Genomic DNA, 15,917 nt, shown 5'->3' with positions numbered 1-15,917 from the left:
TGGCCCCTGCTTACATTTTTCATCATCTCTTGTCCTGCTCTCCCTCCTTTCTCACCACATCCAGCCACAGTGCTCTCCTCTCTGTATTTTCAAATCTCTCCCCCAACTCATCCCAGCCACAGAGCCTTTGCATGGGCTATTCCTGGGATACTCATCCCATGCCCAGTTCCTCCTCATTCTCAGATCTCAGTTTAAATGCCCTCCCTCCAGCAAGGCCTCCCTCTGCTGCCCCATATGAAGCTGGTCCTCCCCCACCCACTATTATTCACTCTTATAGCAGTCCTATTATTTAATACTCGCCCAGTTTGTCTCTATGTACAAGTAATTCTCATTATCTGAATCTATGAGGTTCTTGAGATCCAATAGCAAGGTTCAGATGCAAATCTTTTTGGTTCCTGATTTTCAGAGAGAATAGAAACGGTATGGGTTGTGTGAGTTTTTTTCAAAAAAATTATCCAGATCCAGTAGTTACTGAATTCAGATAATAGGCATCTGGATAGTGAGGGATAGGTGTATTTATTTGCTGAACTTGCCTTTCTCTCCGTCCCCCCATTCATACTGAAGCTTATGAGCTTCATCAGGACAGGGACTGCATCTCTGTTATTGTTTATCGTCATTTTGTTTTTCTTCCATGCTTTGTAGCACCATGCCTGGCATGATAGGTATCCAATAATAATTTGTGGAATGAATGAATAAATGAATGAATGAATTATTCTGGTGACTCCATGAGGCTATGAAACACGGTGGGAAGGGCAGCTCCTTCAAACTCAGATACAGCAGTGAGGAAAAAATCCATAGTTTAAGGCAGAGCTTGCCCAGGGCTCCCAATTTTTAGTGTAACCCAGTGTTCCTCAATCTTCTTTTCATTATTGTCCCCTAAGGAGGCTTTTTATTTTTTTTATTTAATTAAAAAAATTTGTTTAAATAAATTTATTTATTTATTTTTGGCTGTGTTGGGTCTTTGTTGCTGCACGCGGGCTTTCTCTAGTTGCAGAGAACAGGAGCTACTCTTTGTTGTAGTGCGCAGGCTTCTCATTGCTGTGGCTTCTCTTGTTGCGGAGCACTGGCTCTAGGTGCGTGGGTGTCAGTAGTTGTGGCACGTGGGCTCAGTAGTTGTGGCTCGTGGGCTCTAGAGTTCAGGCTCAGTAGTTGTGGCGTACGGACATAGTTGCTCTGCAGCATGTGGGATCTTCCCGGACCAGGGCTTGAACCCGTGTCCCCTGCCTTGGCAGGAGGATTCTCAACCACTGTGCCACCAGGGAAGCCCTAAGGAGCCTTTTTAGACATTCTTTTCCCAACTGCTCTGCCTCGTGGAATTTTAATACAGTTCATATACAATATAACTGTTTACGTCGTGTATGTATATCTGTACTTTATATATTAAAGAGTCAGATTACTTTTGCTTCTCAAGAACCAAATTGTGCCCTCTAGGGAACGTGTGATGTAACCCAAGAGAAAGCCTTGTCCTTATAGGAGCTCATGACCTGCTCCACTTCCTGTTGCTACCATTCATCTCCAGCAGGGGGCGCAACCTCTAGCTCCCCCCGGGACTCCGGTCTCCCGGCAGCCCTCTTGGTTCTGCTTATTTTTTTCCAGCCATCATTGAAAAGAAGACCAACGACCTGCTGCTGTTAGAATCCTACAAGCAGATCATGGAAATGGAAGTGGCAGAGGCGGACGTCCCGCCACCCTTCATCAACCCCTTCTGGGGCGGCTCTGCTCTCCTCAAACCTGCAGAACCCATCAAGGTCATACCCCCAGTGCTCGGGGCTGACCCCTTTAGCGACAGGTTGGATGAAGGTGAGTTCTTTCTTCCCGGACTTCTCTTTCTACCGCGCAATGACTCAGCCACAGATTCTGAAGTTTAGTTATCCTGGGTACTTTAAAAAAATTGCAACAACTTTGTGACCATTTCATGAACCTTAAAATGTGCAAAATTCCCAGGTTGTCAAGTTATGGGCACAGGAGATTCCCTGATCCCGGCTCCCACCCTCACCCTATGCTCTTGAGACTCACTCCTCCATCTGTGACCGCCTTTCCGCAGCCCCATCCACGTCCCCCAACCCCGTGGTTGAAGCGCCCGAGACGGTTCACGCCAGAGCTGAACTGTGGCCCTGCGGGCGCCTGCGCATTGATCTTCTTTGCTTTTGGAGGCAGAAGCTCATGATACTCCTCCTCGTGGGGGTCTGCCCTTCTCTCCGAAGGTGGAGATATAATCGGCCCCACATGGTTTTTGGAGGGCAGTTTGGCAACACGTTCGGGAAGCCTGAGAAATGGTTATGTTACTGAGCCAGGTTCGGTTTTTGCAATACGCAGCAAGCCAAACGCTGAGACGTGGAGGGTTGCAGCTGAGACGGGGATTATTCACAAGGCAGCGAAGCGAGGAGATGAGGTGGGAGAACAAATCTCCAAAATCTGCCTCCCCGAAAGCAAGGGGCTCGGGTATTTATGGAATAAAGAATAAAGAAGCAGGGTGGTCCGAGGCGTGGGGAGTGTGAGGAAAGGCAATTGGAAAACGGTGCGGTAATCGGGGTTCTGTGCCGGTGTAACTAGGCTGTGGGCCTCTGCACGTTCAAGAGGTCATCCCGTGACACTCGCACGTGCCCAGTTGAAGGATTGGTGGTTCCTTCCAGTGTTAACCAGCTCACCTGGAACTAGACATAGCTGAATCCAAGCTCCTGGAAAACAACTCAGGCAAACACATTGTTTAGGCTACATGCTGCTTGGAGGACAAGCAAGTCTTTTGTAGCAATGATTAAAACGACCTTGCTTAGTGAAGACAGGTTACAGGTGAAATGGGGTTGACTAATGATTACCCACGGTTTCAGATACACACGTTGAGCCTGTAATCTTGCTTGTGGGGATTGGCCCTTCAAAGAAAAACTTATTCAAGGGTTAAAGATGGAAGTAGGAGGGTGATTGAACTGGAAATGACTGAAATGCTCACCCGTTAGAGATTGGTTAAATAAGTTATAGTTCACCCATGCATGCCACGGAATACTATGCAGCCACTAAAAAGAATGCAGTGGGCCGACATGAACTGACATGTATATATGGCATCTAGTGGCTGGGGATGCTGCTAAAAATCGTGCAGTGCACAGGACAGCCCTTCACAACCTGATTTATAATAGAGAGAGGGGGAGAGAGAGAGAAGGAAGGAGGAGGAGGAGGAGGAAGGGAAGGAGGAAGTTATCTTGATGTTACATATAAAAACGAAGAGGTTGTATACTGCTGACTTGCAGTGGTTATTTCTGGGTGGTGGTTTGCAGAGAACTTTGCATTTCTAAGTTAATTCTGTATTGCTTAGAATTTTCTTTTACAATGACCTTGCATGACTTGAGTAATCAGAGGAAAAAATTTGGTTTTTTTAAAAGCTGCCCCTCTTCTGTGAGCAACGTTTCAAGTGTGCAGGTGTGCCAAGGATGGAGGGAGGGGACGGCCAACACGCGCGCTTGCACAGATGCACAGGCGTACACACGCCTCCTGTTTGATATATTCAAGGCACCTGAGACTTAGCAGGAGTGAAAACTGGGCCTGATATTAGCCACCTTAGCACAGCTTCCCTTGGCCCTTTGAGTTCTTCAAGGAGGAGGGTGGCAGGGCACCGCTGCTGAGAACACTGCCCTCACAAGGTCAGGAATGTACAGATGAGGTCTTCATTTCTGTTCAAGGCAATGTTGATAAACATTAGGTTCTCTTAGCCCACTAGCCTCTATGGCTTGTATGTGTGAATTAGAAGAGGCAACCCCCTCTGGGCAGATTAATTAGGAAAAGGAGCCCCTGATGGGTAGACATGGCTTGGCAATCAAGTGGGGGGCTGGATTTCAGCCCTGTAGAAACAGGTGTCTTTGTGCAATCTACATCCTGAGCAACTGCACATGGTGACCCTATCTCCTTGATACTAAACCAAACTCATCTTTACATCCTCATCTTGGAGAAAAAAAACAGTTATTGTCTGGCCATCCCTGAGCAGTACATCTCTGCCTGTCCTCCCCCTCCCTGGACTTTGAGAATTTTTACACTCCAACCCCCAGCACTATGGAGGGACACCAAACCAGGCTTGGACATCCTTGAACAGGGCAGAGAGACACTGTCCCTGGGAAGGAAGCCCACCCCCTGCTGTGCTGGGTTTGATTTCCAAACTCCTCACACGAGTCCCATCTTTGGCACAGTGGACCAACCCCTGGACCACAGCAGCCTTCGGCAAATGGTGCTCAGCCATTACACCGCAAGAGAGTCTAGAAGCAGGGATTTACGCATGGAGAGCGTGCCTGAAAATGGGGACGATCTGAGGCCCAAGAAGAAGTTAACGGTCTGAGGTGGACATGGCCATGTTTGTACCATAACCAGAGAGAGTAAATGTTTTGTTCCATAACCCTGGTGCCTCTTCACACTCATTACTAAGAGACTGGGGTGCTGGAGCCACCCCAGGATGGGGTAGAGGAGCAGGAGGGTCGAGTTCCAAAGCCAGCAAGGGGGCAAGAGTGGTGTGAGGTCACCATGGCTGGGAGCCAAAATACTGATTTCACGTCCTAGAACCACATGGGGTGCGGCAGACGCTCACAGGTGGGAACCAGGAGCCTTGGAGGCTCTGTGTGTGTGTGTGTGTGTGTGTGTGTATGTGTGTGTGTGTGTGTGTGTGGTGTGGATGAATGTGTCACTGTGGAGCTGTGTCCAGGGTGTCTTGCCCTGAAACACAAACTCCACTCGAGCGCTCTGAGCTGGGGCCTCTCCCGGGCCTGGCCGTGTCTCTGTAGGAGCCCCAGGTCACAGGTTCCAGACGTGGGGGATATGCATTGTTGTAGGGTTTGGATCATGATGGGTCATCATGGCGTGGGGGGCCCCTGGGTCCCTGCCTTCCCAGCTTGCTGTTGGCTTTGAAAGGGACCCCCCCCCTTCCCAGCAGGTGATGTCATTGGAGCTGACCCTGAGCTCCTCCTCTGGGGGCTCTGGTGTTGTTCTTGAATCTTGGAGACTGGCTCCAGTTCTGGCTCCTTCAACCACCTGGACCCCCTCATACCCCCTGGTCGACCCCAGCTGCCACTCCCACCCCCAATTTCAGCCCTTTGTTTCCATCACATCATTCGCTTTGGCTGTGTCCTGGGTTCTTGGGGTTCTCTTGAAAACTTTGAGTGCCCGGCATCCACTCCCCTTTCTTCCTAAAAGGCATTTGAATTTTCCTTTGGGGAACGGCCCCTCCCACCCTCAGGCCATGTGGTTTGGAAGGGGCTGGTTTCAACCCCAACGCAAGGGTTAATCATGTGACCAAGTCTGCCAGTCAGAGCACTACACCTGTTTCGGGGTTGGTTCAGGTATCCCATACGCCCTGTTCTGGGATTTGTGTGGAGCTGGGAGAGAGGGAGGTGCCCTCTTTCCACTAGGATTGCTGTGGGGATAGACAAGAGCTAAGAACTGCTGGTGACCATTCTGTCACCACTGAGAGCAGAGCAACATGAAAGAAAGCAGAGCAGTGGAGAGGCCTCCTCAGGTTCTGTTGGTACTGTTTGAGCTCCTGGATGCAGCTATGCCTGAAGCCCTCAGACTTCTCAGTTATGTGAACTCATTTGTCTCCTAAGTTGGGATTCTTGCAGCCAAAACAGACCTCAGTGTTTCAGCAATGATTTTGGTCACCCAAAATCAAGAGTCAACTCACACCTAGGCCTAGTTCCTAGACCCCAGGCAGGGTCAGAAGTCATTATCTATGTATGTCTGTGTCCCTCCCCCAATTTGCCAGGAGAGAAATACAGACAACTTCTACTTTATCTGAAATTAGAAATTAACCTCTTACAATTAATGGATGTGATTTTTTGGCCAAATGAGCCATATTTTTAGTGTGCATGTGAGGCCTCTTCTTCTTAACTTATCCTGGGGCCTAAACACATCTATGGGAGAAGCATTCCAGTGACATCCTAAAGGAAAGTACGCCAGGGAAGCTAGGCTCTACCAGTGCTCGAACTCTTTGAAAGAAAGGGTTGTGGTCCTCTAGTTAACATTCCAGTAAAACGTGGACTTTCATGGAAATAGTCCTGAGTGGCTGTGAAGGTCTGTGGCCACGCTATGCGGCCTGTGGGATCTTAGTTCCCCGCCCAGGGATGGAACCTGTGCCCCTGCAGTGGAAGCGTGGAGTCTTAACCACTGGACCACCAGGGAAGTCCCTGAAGGTCTATCTTACAGAGTCACTAAGATTCAATAATAATGACAGCAGGGCCATCACTATCTCATACACCACCTTCACGGGAACTAGCAAAGGGTCTTCCATACTCAAGGACACACCATAAACAAATACACAACCTCCTGTTTATTGGAACATGGCCTCTGGATGGATTTCCATCTGCCGGCTGTGTGGCCACGTGGTATCTCTAAGGCACCCAGGCTGCGAAGAAGATGGAGGTAGATAAATGAGGCGGCCACACAGCCAACAGGCCAGGGGCAGGGGTGGTGGCATTACTGGGCAAAGTGAGGAGAGGGCAGGGACGCCCCCCATCCACCCACCCAAAGGCAATCCCCTCCTTAGTCCTTCTCTTCTCCGTGGGTGATGATGTGCACCAGGTTCTTATAGTCCAAGTTGCCAGTCACATCAGGGGGGAAGGCGGCAAACATCTGGTCGACCTGCAACGAATCAGCAAGACATGCTGAGGACATGGGGAGGGGCAGTGGAGGGGGGAGGGCTGTGTGCGGGGCGGCCCGAGTGGAGAGGCAGCTGGGGGCCTGGAGGACATGGGTTGCGGTGGACATCTCCCTCCGTGCCCTCCTGCTTCCTTGCCCTTTGTAGCTCTTCCACAGGTGCCAACCCCAAGGGCCATCCTGCAGGGATGTTCCCAGGAACCAACCTGCGACGGGGAAAGAAGGGATCGCAAACTCAAGTGTGCAAAGGGGCGGGCAGGTTATGTGGGGGAGCAAAGTGGGCCTGGTGGGGACTGTGGCTAAATGGAGACTAGTCCATCTACAGAGGTCGCAACTGCTCAGGGCCAGTCCATGTGTCCACATGGGCAAGGAGGTCAGACTCTTTGAGGAATTTGTTTCTTTGAGGGAAACTAGAAATTAAATTTTTTAAAATGTGCAATTTCTACATTTAAAAAGTATTGGCTAGTTATTTGTTTTTTAATTTGGGGTTAATAATAGATAACATTTATATTGCCCTTATTACATATCAGCACTTTATACATGTGAACTCATTTAATCCTCACAGTGTACTATGAAGTAGATTCTATTATTGTCCCCACTTTACAGATGAGGAAATTGAGGCACAGTGAGGTTAAGGAGCTTGTCCGAAGTCCCAAAGCCTGGTGAGAGTTGAAAGTCAGGCTCTTTCAACTGCTTGAGTTTTGACGGGGAAATCCAAAAAAATTTTTAGTAAAATGTGAAACTTGATGGAATCAGGCCAGAGGCTATAAGGGACCATTTAAATAGACTCATTAAGGTTCATTAGTAACGTTGACAAGGCAGTTGCTTGTTTATACAGGGCCTTTGGTGAATTAGCAATAGTGCCCCTTCTTCCAGGTACATCTGCCACCTGCCAGAAAAAGTCATATATTCTGATTTCTAAAAAATTATAACAGGACACTTTACTGCCATCTGCTGGAAAACTATTGCAACAAATAAATACTCTGCAGTATTAAGGGCATCCAGGAGGATTGTGCAGTGTACAACCTACACGACTGTATGCAGTGACCCTGCATGCCACCTTCACTTCATCAGGAAATTGATGCTCTCACCAGGTATCCATGCATTATGAGGAAGACAGAACCTGGAGTCAGACAGACCTAGGTTTGAATCCAGGCCCCGGCATTTCTCATTAGTGTTGTCCTTTTAGTCAAAGCAAAGTGACTTTGCTTCCCTGAGCCTCAGTTTCCCCATCTGTAAAATGACCATAATACTAGTCCCTACCTCACAGGGTGATTGACAGAGTGAAATGAGATAAGGGCTTAGTAAACAAGAGCAGATTCTCTCTCAGTGTGGGGTCAGTGGTGTTTTATATAAGAGAGTCTGGAGAGGGAGTCCCCAGAAGGGTGAGGCCAGGAGCTGGGGTACAGAGACTGTCCGAAGGGCCCTGTTACCTCCTCCTTGGAAAACCTCTCCGCCTGCGTGGTCAGCATCTCCTGTATGCTGCAGAGAGAGAAAAGCAGGTATTGCAGCCGGCTGTGTGGAGAGGGCTGGGGGGAGAAGCAAAGAACCCCACGTCTTCCCCCACAGATCCCACTCACTAATCAGCCCTGAGCACCCCTTTGCCTTCAGGGTCAAACACTTTGAACGCGTTGAGAATGGTCTCCTCGGGGTCTGCCCCTGAAACAGAAAACGGGGTTAAAATGTGCCATGGGTGGCTGGGAACCTCTGGTAAGCAGGAAAGGTCCTGTTGCCTCCTGAGCACTGAGCCTTGGCGTTTTGAAAGAGCGGGCTGAGAATCCAGTTCTTTCTTTCTTTCTTTTTGGCTGCGTTGGGTCTTCGTTGCTGTGCGCGGGCTTTCTCTAGTTGTGTTGAGCAAGGGCTACTCTTTGTTGCGGTGCATGGGCTTCTCATTGTGGTAGCTTCTTTTGTTGCGGAGCACGGGCTCAGTAGTTGTGGCTTGCAGGCTCTAGAGCGCAGGCTCAGCAGTTGTGGCACATGGGCTTAGTTGCTCCGCGGCATGTGGGATCTTCCCGGACCAGGGATCTAACCTGTGTCCCCTGCATTGGCAGGCGGGTTCTTAACCACTAAGCCACCAGGGAAGTCCTGAGAATCCAGTTATTTCTGAGGAAGCCCAAGGTCGAGCATGGATCTAGACTTAGAAAGACTCGGATTCAAATCCTGACTCCAGCATTTGTTAGCTGTGTGGCTGCAGGCAAGAGACTTTCCGTCTCTGAGCTTCAGTTCCCCATCTGTAGACTGGGATAAGAATAGAAACTACCTCCTAGATGCTATTAAATAAGGTGATGCATATAATGTGTTTAAAGTGCTTAGCATGAGGTCTGGATCAGGGTAAGCCTTGGAGCACTGTTAACTGCTGATTTTATTGTTTTTTCTTCCCCCTGACGTTACTCTGCCTTCATGGGCCAACCCCAATATGTCCTCCCAGTGCTTTAATTGATGCCCAAAGATGAAGACACATAAAGACAGACAGACAGACACAGACAGATGCACAGAGACACATATACACAGATATACATATACACACATAGATGCGCAGATATACACATGAACTTACCCTTAAGTTTCTCCCCAAACATCTGTAGGAACACAGTAAAGTTAATTGGACCTGGAGCCTCCTTGAGCATTTCATCAATTTCCTCATTTTTCACATTCACACGCCCTAGGGCAGGAGACAGACACTTAGCAACTCCAAGCTGGGACAGAAACAGCTGTCAGAACACTGGCATTTGCCCTTATAATCCTACTTCAAGGAATCTAGTCTAGAAATAATCAGAGACGGGAGTGAAAGGGGCCAAAGATTCACGTGAGAAGATGTTCTCAAAAGTGTTATTTATAAAAGTCAGACAACTGGGAACAACCCAAAGAGGGTTTAGTTACTTTTAAAATAGTGCCTTCAGAACCTGGAACAAGTTATACAGATGTTTTAATATTTTACTCAATGGGAAATGCTCGTATTATAAATTAGCCCTTGTTACTTGGAGGTGGGAGAGACATCAGAATTACCTGAGGGAACTTTTTCAAATTACACCTGCTATAACCCATACAGCCTTGGAGATTGTGATGTACCTGCTCTAGCCACTGCCACAGGCCATATAGTACCTCTGTATAAGTTAGAAAAAGCCACGCCTTCTTAAGATAATTTATGTTTTAAATGTAAAAGTCTACAGTGGCTACAAATATGAATAGTACTCTGTATAATTGCTCAGTACACAACCTGCACAGCTGTTCATGGACCTGAGTTCTGGGGTTAGGAGTGGAGGAGCGGTTAGTGGTGGCAGGTTGGACACATATTTTGAAACAGCTCCATGTACTCATCCTCATCCTACTGAGATGTTAAATTTTAAAAGCTGAATCCAAAATAGAATGATTCCAGCTATTAAACACATGCATGCGTGCACACACACACACACACACACACACACACACACACACACACACACGAGATGCCTAGAAAAAAACTTAGAGGCTGAGATGTTAACAGTGGAATGTGGCCTAATGGCCAACGTTGTTTCCTCTTTATACTTTTCTGAATTTTCCAAGTGTTCTATTGTAAACTGCCATTGCATTCAAAACCACACAAAAATTACTTTGAAAGAAAAATAAAACACATGTGAAGACGCTCAAAGACTAAAACACTTCTTTCCTATCCTCTGAAATTTGCCTTAAAGACCAATCTTGGTTGAGCTGTTTCTTTGGAAAATGACAAGCTCTTGACCTTTTTGATGGCCCCACCTCCTGCCCCTCACAGGAGTGGGATAAGGAGACCCTCCTGCAGGCGTTGGTGGGGCGACGTACCAAGAGCAGCAAAGGTGTCCCTCAGATCGTTCTTGTCTATGAAGCCATCCCTGTTCTGGTCCATGATGGTGAAGGCCTGTGAAAGGGAGGCGGTTGTCTGGTCAGCCCAAGAGAAATTGGGGGCAGGAGCCCTAGAGGTTATGCCAAGGGCTGGGGGCAGTGGGATTCTGGGGTTTTCAAGGCACATCGAAGGACATTAGATCAAGAATCAAGGATTTGAAACAGTCTAGCAGTTCCTCAAAATGTTAGGCCTAGAGTTATTGTAGGACCCAGCAATTCTACTCTTCGGTGTGTTCCCAAGAGAAATGAGAACACATGTCCACACAGACACCTGTAGGTGAATGTCCACAGCAGCACAACTCACAACAGCCCCAAACTGGAAACAACCCACATTCCCATCAACTGATGAGTGAATAAATAAAATGTGGTCTCTCCCCATGATGGAATATCATACAGCAATAAAAAGAAGGAAATTCTGACACGTGCTGCAACATGGATGAACCTTGAAACATGATGCTGAAAGAAGCCAGACACAAAAGACCACATAGTATATGACTCCATTTCTCTGAAGCTTCCAGAACAGGCAGATCCATAGAGACAGAAAATAGATCAGTGGTTGTCAGGGGCTGGGGGGGCGGGAGAAATGGGGAGTGACTGCTAATGGGTATGAGGTTTCTTTTGGGGGCAATGAAAATGTTCTAAAATTAGTGATGATGGTTGCAAAATTCTGTGACTATATTAAATAACCACTGAATTGTACAGTTTAAAAAGGTGACTACATGGTACGTGAATTATATCTTTATAAAGCTGTTATTGAAAAAAAAAAACTAAGTTAAAACCTGGAGTCTGTCCCCGCCAGCTCGCAAGCCCACATTATCTGTAAAACAGAGCCAGTAATCTTTCCCAGCTGGCTCCAGGGAGACTCTAAGAGCTTTGTGAATGCCCAGGTAATTGACAAATGATGTATTATATCTGTGTTTTTTTAGTTCTTTTAGCAACTGGTTCCTGAAAGTATTTGCGTCCCCAGGTCACACCCCCAGCAGCTGATCTCATTCCAGAGGTTGGGACAGAGTGAGGGAGAAGGGCGGGTGTAGTCTTCTCCATGGAAGGGGACTATTTCAAGTTCAGATATGATATTTCATCCCAGGAATTCCTCTTTCCCTGGAAGCTTATGGGCCACGGCGTTCCTGTGATCTGAATGTTGGTGGGGACAGCAGGGGCCAGTCTTCATGTCCCATTGGAAGAGCCCCAAACAGTTTCCCCTTTTATATGAAACAGTGTCCTCTCCAGCATAGGTTTAACGTATTTTCCTCTGAAGGGCCAGGTGAGAATGTGGATGACTCAGTGTGAGCCATCAGGACTGCTGAAAAATTAGTTCAGTTTATCCTTCTGAGCCTGTGGCAGTGGCTTAATTTTGCCTAATTGGTACTTAGGTTTGCTTACTAAGGCACATGCCCATAGTCTGTGATAGGGTTTCAGACCCGGCTAGCATTCAACAACTGAGGACTGTAAAAATTAAAATCTAAGATACTCTCAGACGTCTCTCAGACTGACAAAAATAATTTTTGAGATGTTAACGCCCTATGTTGATGGAGATGTGGCGGGAAAGGCACTTTCTCCTCTTGGTGCTGATGGGAGTCAGAATGATCACAGCATTTCTGGAGGGCAACTTGGACCAGTGGTTATACTTGGTTTTAGTTCCTTTTTTAAAAAGTTCCTTCGATCCAGCTGTTCTGCTTTTAGGAATTTACCCCAAGGAAATAACCAGAGATACAAGCAAAGGTGTGTTATTTATAATAGTACAACATTCTGTATATAACATCCAACCATAGGAAGCAGTTTAAATAAATTATGGAAAATGTTGGTGCTGAATTGCTCAAAGAAAAACAGCAGGTACTGATTAGTGTGCTTTGTTTAACAAACGTGTACATATTTTGGGTTGGCCAAAAAGTTCGTTTGGGTTTTTCCATAAGATCTTATGGAAGAAAACAAAAGAACCTTTTGGCCAACCCAATATATAACAAAAATCACCAGAAGGGTGAATACCAAAATGTTAACTGATTATCTCTGGGTGGTAGAGTTGTAGGTCAGGTCATTTTTATTCTTTGTGCATTTCTGAAATTCTTTCCTGCATTTTCAACAAGACATATGCTTTACTTTGATGATCAGCAAAAGTTAATTCCTTTAAGTCATTCACACACACATTCAGACCGAATTTGGGGTTTTGGGGGAGGATAAAGACAACCTAACTGAGAGGTCCTTGCAGGGAGTATGGAAAGAGGGAAAGGCTCTTTCTAGCGTGTGGGCATCTCCACCCAGGCGAATGATTCCACAGCTGCACCCACCTCCTTAAATTCCTGGATCTGGCTCTGTTCAAACATGGAGAACACGTTGGAATTGGCGCCCTCTGCTCTCTTCTTGGCTTTCTTAGGTGACTAGGGGGTAAAAAAGCATCGATTAAAAAAAGTCAGAGGCTGGGAATTAGAAGACTAGGTCAGGTGACATCTCTGGGTGAGCCTTAGCTGCTTATCTGTGAAATGGGGGTATGGTGCCCATACTCATCTCAAAATGGCAATGCTGGAAAGATAAAAGGACACGGAATAAGGTTTCTCAAAAGCACCCCAGTTCTGGTGGATCGTAAAAGACTGTGGGTCTTGCAGCAGCTCCTTTGCAAACTAGGGGAGGTAGAGGTCTGTCTCCGGGGATGGAGGCCAGGCTTTCGAATCAGGCCCAGCAGGACCCAGCTGCTTTTGTTTCGATGCATTTCACAAAAAGTTCAGTAATGCACAGAAGGAGAATTGATTGGAGGCGAAAAAAAGTCAGGCTCACTGAACCATGAGGAATGCGAGATGAAATGACACATTTTCAGGGTGTTAAAACCCAACTGCTCTGTCCCCCTCAATTTTCTCTTGATCCAAATGGCAGCAAAATCTCCTCTCTAAATGTTCTGTCCTTGCACCGTGCAAACAGAGCAGAGAAGAGCGAGTTAACATTTCCCCACCCGCTTCTGACTTGAGTTACAGCAAACGCTTGAACACTGCATATGTTATTGCATTTAATCCTCATAACTGCTCTGTCAAGTGGATGCTATTATTACCATCGCCATTTTACGGGGAGGCAACCGCGGCTCAGAGAGGTTGGGTCATGTACCCAAGGTCACACAGTCACAGAAAGGCAGAGCTGGTATTGAACTTGGGCAGACTGACTCCAGAGTCTGTGCCCCTAACCACAGTCCTACACTGACCCTGATTTGGGGGCTTCCTGCTTCGGGAGGGGGACACCTAACCAAAAACATAGGGAGAAAGGTTTTAAATTTGCAAGTTCAAGAGGTGAAAACAGAAAAGATTCTCTTCCCCAAACGCCTGAACAAGAGAAAAGAATTACAATTTGATCCTTAAAAGTGTTCAATCCCATTTTGCAAGCCCTGGGAGTTATTGATTCCTTGAGAGGTCAGTAGACAAGCCATAAAAAAGCCAACTCTCTTATTTTGTTTTTGCGAGTCCCCGGGAGCTGCTGTTATTTGTGGCTTATCGGGGCATTGATTGGGGTTCCTCTGTGCGCACACAGCGAGTAGTGCTTTTTCCACCAGGTCTGGGGCCCCAGAAAGCTGCCTTTCTCCCCCTCCCCTTTCGTCCTTTGCTTGGAGGTGGTGTCCTCACCTCACCGCCCAGCATCACTTACCTCCGGGGGCCCTCGATACTCACCATGGTGGAAAGGACACAGCACTGCTCCCCCAGAAGAATCCCACAGGCTGCCCAGCTTTCCTCAGCCCAGGAACAATAAATACTTCCTCCCCAAGTTTAAAAATAACCCCATGACCACTTTTGGCAGTAGTAGGTGAGGCGGACACCACCTAAGGCCCCCCCGCCCCGGCCCCGACCCCATGCCGTTCTTCTGAAGTAAGGGCAGCTCACTCGCCACCCAGTGACACGTGAGACCCAAAAAGGCATTCAAGGTTAAAGAGACTGGCGGCTGGTGCATGGGGAGAGATGTGGCTCGCTTTCTGCAGCGCTTGGGCAGTCAGCACTTGTGCTTGTCTGTTTTGAGAAGGAAAATGGCAGGGAGAGGAGACTTAAAATTCTCTAACATTATCAGGCATGGGTCTCACCTCAGGGTCTTTGTACCTGCAGTCTCCTCTGCTTGGAATGCTTTTCTGTCAGACATCTGCAAGGCTCCCTTCCTCACCTCCTTCAGGTCTTTGCTCAAACGTCACCTTCTCAGTGAGACCTCCCTACCACCCTATTTAAAATAGCCGTTTAGCCCTGCCCTGCAGAGACCTTTCTCTGCTTTGTTTTTCTCCCCAGCATTTACCACTTTCTAACATACCATGCCATTCACTTATTTTGTTCACTGTCAGTGGACAGCTCAGGAGGGTGGGTCCTCTTTTTTTCCCTCACCACTCTCTCCCTGGCTCCAAGCTCGAGACTGGCAGGCACACAGCAGCTGCTCAACGAGTATGTGTTAATTGACTGAAGAAATAACAGCTCTCGGGCTTCCCTGGTGGTGCAGTGGTTAAGAATCCGCCTGCCATTGTGGGGACACGGGTTCGAGCCCTGGTCCAGGAAGATCCCACATGCCGCGGAGCAGCTAAGCCCATGCGCCACAACTACTGAGCCTGTGCTCTAGAGCCTGCGAGCCACAACTACTGAGCCTGCGTGCCACAACTACTAAAGCCCGTGTGCCTAGAGCCTGTGCTCCACAACAAGAGAAGCCACCACAATGAGAAGCCCGTGCACCACAACGAAGAGTAGCCCCCGCTCGCCGCAATTAGAGAAAGCCCGCGCGCAGCAACGAAGACCCAACACAGCCAAAAATAGAGGGAGGGAGGAAGGAAGGAAGAAATAACAGCTCTCACGGAGTGCCTGGGTACACGTCTCGTGTTCCAATTTAAATTTCTAATCACCCTGTGTGGTAGAGACCACCTTATTTTCAGTGTCCCCGTTTTACAGATGAGGAAACTGAGGCTGAGAGGCAAAATGAGCTGCCTGGAATCAGGCAGTGAAGTTGGGAGTGGATCTGAGGCTCATTTGCCTCCAGAGTCCAAGCTCTTAAAGGGCCTTGGGAAAGGCCGTTTGCTCTCAGAATGCCAGGCGCTGTGGTTGTTAATCTCCCTCAGGATGGTTTTCCTCCTGTGGCCTCACAGGCAGCCTTGGGATCCAAGGAGTGAGAAGTCAGGGCTTGGAATCAAGTAATGGCCTTGTTTAGTGGCCGTGGGTAACGGGCCAGAGTCCATGCCTCTAAGAAGCAGAACATTCTCTCAGCCGTCCTGTCCCTGGTGGTGTGGCCCCAGGGCCGATGGCTGGGCCAGCGGTCACCCCCTCTGTGGAGCCTGCTTTGCGCCATGCGCGGGGCTAGTGTGGGAGACTGCCGCCAAGTGACAAACTCCACGCCCTCATGACGCTGTGTGCAACGGGTAGATGGATAAAAATAAACAAATGCGCAACCCAGAGAATTTCAGGTAGTGACACATATTACAGAGAGATGAAATAGAGAGG

The 15,917-nt window shown here is 47.9% G+C and overlaps 2 protein-coding genes across 2 annotated transcripts in view; one reads left to right on the top strand and one right to left on the bottom strand.

Annotated features, from left to right (window-relative positions):
• The window catches only part of CCDC63 (coiled-coil domain containing 63), a 28,424-nt gene extending 23,568 nt beyond the window's left edge, over positions 1–4,856 (top strand). The window contains exons 9-10 of the mRNA XM_082416907.1: positions 1,597–1,800; positions 4,173–4,856. Of these exons, the coding sequence (XP_082273033.1) occupies positions 1,597–1,800; positions 4,173–4,318 (350 nt within the window). The 3' untranslated portion in view covers positions 4,319–4,856. The remainder of the gene's footprint in view (positions 1–1,596; positions 1,801–4,172) is intronic.
• A 1,427-nt stretch (positions 4,857–6,283) lies between these two features.
• Positions 6,284–14,281, bottom strand: MYL2 (myosin light chain 2). Its single transcript, XM_082416904.1, has 8 exons — positions 14,127–14,281; positions 12,768–12,857; positions 10,423–10,498; positions 9,182–9,286; positions 8,205–8,283; positions 8,058–8,106; positions 6,493–6,609; positions 6,284–6,373 (listed from the first exon to the last, which is right to left on the bottom strand). Exons 1-7 carry the CDS (start codon positions 14,127–14,129, stop codon positions 6,511–6,513), a joined length of 501 nt encoding a protein of 166 aa, XP_082273030.1. The 5' UTR covers positions 14,130–14,281; the 3' UTR covers positions 6,284–6,373; positions 6,493–6,510.
• Between the last annotated feature and the right edge of the window lie 1,636 nt (positions 14,282–15,917).

This window comes from Balaenoptera physalus, assembly GCF_965194825.1.
Source record: "Balaenoptera physalus genome assembly, chromosome: 12".
In the NCBI taxonomy this organism is placed as follows: domain Eukaryota; kingdom Metazoa; phylum Chordata; class Mammalia; order Artiodactyla; family Balaenopteridae; genus Balaenoptera; species Balaenoptera physalus.
This window is presented reverse-complemented; position numbering and strand designations above follow the sequence as displayed.